General features: G+C 58.4%; 1 protein-coding gene across 1 annotated transcript; it reads left to right on the top strand.

Annotated features, from left to right (window-relative positions):
• Positions 1-1,150: 1,150 nt before the first annotated feature.
• On the top strand, positions 1,151-2,329 carry LOC141041176 (uncharacterized). Its single transcript, XM_073507291.1, has one exon. It carries the CDS (start codon positions 1,151-1,153, stop codon positions 2,327-2,329), a length of 1,179 nt encoding a protein of 392 aa, XP_073363392.1.
• Positions 2,330-2,748: the final 419 nt, after the last annotated feature.

Below are 2,748 nucleotides of genomic sequence, written 5' to 3'. Positions count from 1 at the left end.
ATGGCTGTGCGGATGCAGATTAAATCCCCCGACCCCTCCAAGCTCAGTCGACGATCCGCATGTTCTTCAACGACGTTGGCTACGACCTGCACGTCTCTGTTGAGGGTGGGACTCCCACTGATCCCCTCAACCCGGAGGCGGGAGGTGGCGCCGCTCCAGGATCAGATGGGGGGCTAACGCTCTGGGCTCCCCCCGAGATCCCCATCGCCGCTCTCCCCGCTCTAAGGCCTCTGACGACGACTCATTTGATCCGGAGGATGATGGGCCTCCCGCTGGCTCCTCCCACCCCTCGACCACCCACAGTGTAGGTCACGGCGCCTTCGATGCTGAGCCTGCAGACGATTGTGAGGACATCACGGCGATCGCGGCCATGCTCGATGAGGCCGCATCCTCCCCCCTGGCGCCTCTCTCCCTCCACCCTTCTTGCCTTTGATGTCCGTATCTGAGGAGGAGGAGAGCGAGGTCAGCCGGGGTAGCATGGAGGTCCGTCCTCCGTCCTCCCCGCGGCTGGTATCCCCGATGCCAGGCCGGGAGGACTTCTTGGTGCCATCGCCTCCGGAGTCTCCCGTGGCTCCGCCCCCTCCCCGTCTTCCAGGCTCCCCAGGTCTCGGGGCCGTCCTCGCTCGGCTTCTACTCCGGTTTCCTCTGCCCGAAAGAGTGCTAGGCTTGGGGCGGCGTTGGGACTTTCCGGGGCGTCCCCGAACACGGTGGAGAAGGCTTCACGATGTGCCACTATCCGCAACCTTGACTCAGGTCCGTCTGTCTCCCAAGCCCCTTGCTCTGATTCTGAGGATTTCTATGATGCATCCTTTTCCGCTCTTGCTGGGGTTCCTCTTGGTCACCTTGCCAAGGTAGCGGCTGATTCGGCTATTGTGTTCCGTGGCGAGAAGGGCCCGGCCCTTGAGCAGCTTGCGTCCCTCCAGGCAAAAGAAATCCTGGAGGGCCACCTCGCAGCCACTAGGGCCCGCGAGGCGGCAGCAGCTGCGGAAGCCCCCACCCCTCCACCTCGCCATCCCCGTGGTTGTGTCCACCCTGAGGCCGACCCTGGTGAGGTCCGTGGTCGTACTCGGTCTCGCATTGCTCAATTACGCCGTGCTCTTAGCGCTGCTTCCACTGTTGGGTCCAGGGAGGACCCGTTAGGCGAGTGATCATGCGCGCTCTTTTTTGGAACCTGTGGGGCTTTGGCCATGATGGCCGCCGCAGGCAGCTCATAGATTACATGCGTGAGGAGGCCATTGATGTGGTGGCAATCCAAGAGACAATGCGCACTGAGTTCTCTCTAGTGGAACTTGAGCGTCTTAGTAGACACCTTTTCGCCTGGCACTGGTTGCCATCTAGTGGGGTGACAAGTCACTCCAGTGGCATCCTTTTAGGTGTGAAGGATGCCACCTTTGAGGTGGGCTCCATGGACCGTGGAACCCACTTTGTTAGCATGGAAGTCTGGGAACGTGACGTGAACTTCAAATGGGAGATCATAGTGGTCTATGGTCCGGCCGATCACAGTCGATCCGCCGCCTTCTTGCTAGAGCTTCATGCCAAGATCTCCTCCGCGACCCTCCCGGTCGTGGTTGGAGGCGACTTCAACCTCCTTCGATCCGTTGAGGAAAAGAATAACTCTCGGGTGGATTTGGCCGGGATGCGTCGTTTCAATGATTGGGTCGCGGATCTGGGTCTTCGTGAGCTAGATAGGGTCGGGGCTCGTTTTACCTGGACTAATCGACAGGTCTCCCCGACCCTTAGCGTGCTTGATCGGGTGTTTGTCTCCCCGGATTGGGAACTTCGGTTCCCTTTGGCCTCTCTTCAGGCCATTACCCGTATTGGTTCTGACCACGTCCCCCTCCTCTTAGCCTCTATTTATGAACGGCCTCGCCCTCCCCCGCGGTTCCGTTTCGAGAACTTCTGGCTTCGGCAACCAGGCTTTGTGGAAGCCGTCCAGACTCACCGGGTCTCGGCTCGCGCCGAGCCCCATAGGCAGATGTCAATCCTCGATGAATGGCATCATTTGTCCAAACGATCCCGACAGTTCATGAAGGGATGGGGGGCGAACATTGGGAGAGATCTTCGTATTCAGAAGGCTTCCCTCCTCGAGGAGATCCGGGACCTTGACCTCTGCGCAGATATCTCTGGGATCTCCGCGGAGGAATGGATGCATAGATATAATTTGGAGGACTCCCTTATGGAGATTTACTCCAAGGAGGAAGAGTTTTGGCGCCAACGCGGCTCCGTTAACTGGGTGCTATTTGGGGATGCCAACACTGCTTACTTCCAGGCCATCGCTAATGGCCGTAGGCGACGTTGTTCCATCCCTCTCCTTTGGGAGGGTGGATAGTTGTTTCAAGATCCTCAGGCTATCCGCCTGCTAGTGGACGACTTTTACAAGTCTCTATTTCAGGGACGGCAGCGGAATGGTGTCGCCTTGGCCGACCATATCTGGTCACGCAACCAACAGATTTCCCCCGAGGAAATGCAACCCTGCTGGCCCCCTTCGATCCTGCAGAAGTGGAGACCTTTGTCAAGGCTATGAACCCGATGTCGGCCCCAGGCCCCGATGGCTTGCCGGTTCGCTTTTTCCAGGCCTTCTGGCCGATGGTCAAGGATATCATCCTTGATCTGTTTAGCGAGTTCTCTAGGGGCACCCTAGACATGTCCCGACTCAACTACGGGATTATCTCCTTGATTCCCAAGGTACGGGGAGCGGCGGACATTAGACAATTCCGTCCGATCACAGTCCTCAATGTGATTTTTCGG

This window comes from Aegilops tauschii, chromosome 2, assembly GCF_002575655.3.
Source record: "Aegilops tauschii subsp. strangulata cultivar AL8/78 chromosome 2, Aet v6.0, whole genome shotgun sequence".
NCBI lineage: Eukaryota > Viridiplantae > Streptophyta > Magnoliopsida > Poales > Poaceae > Aegilops > Aegilops tauschii.
Note: the sequence above shows the minus strand (reverse complement) of the source record. Positions and strands in the feature narration are given on the sequence as shown.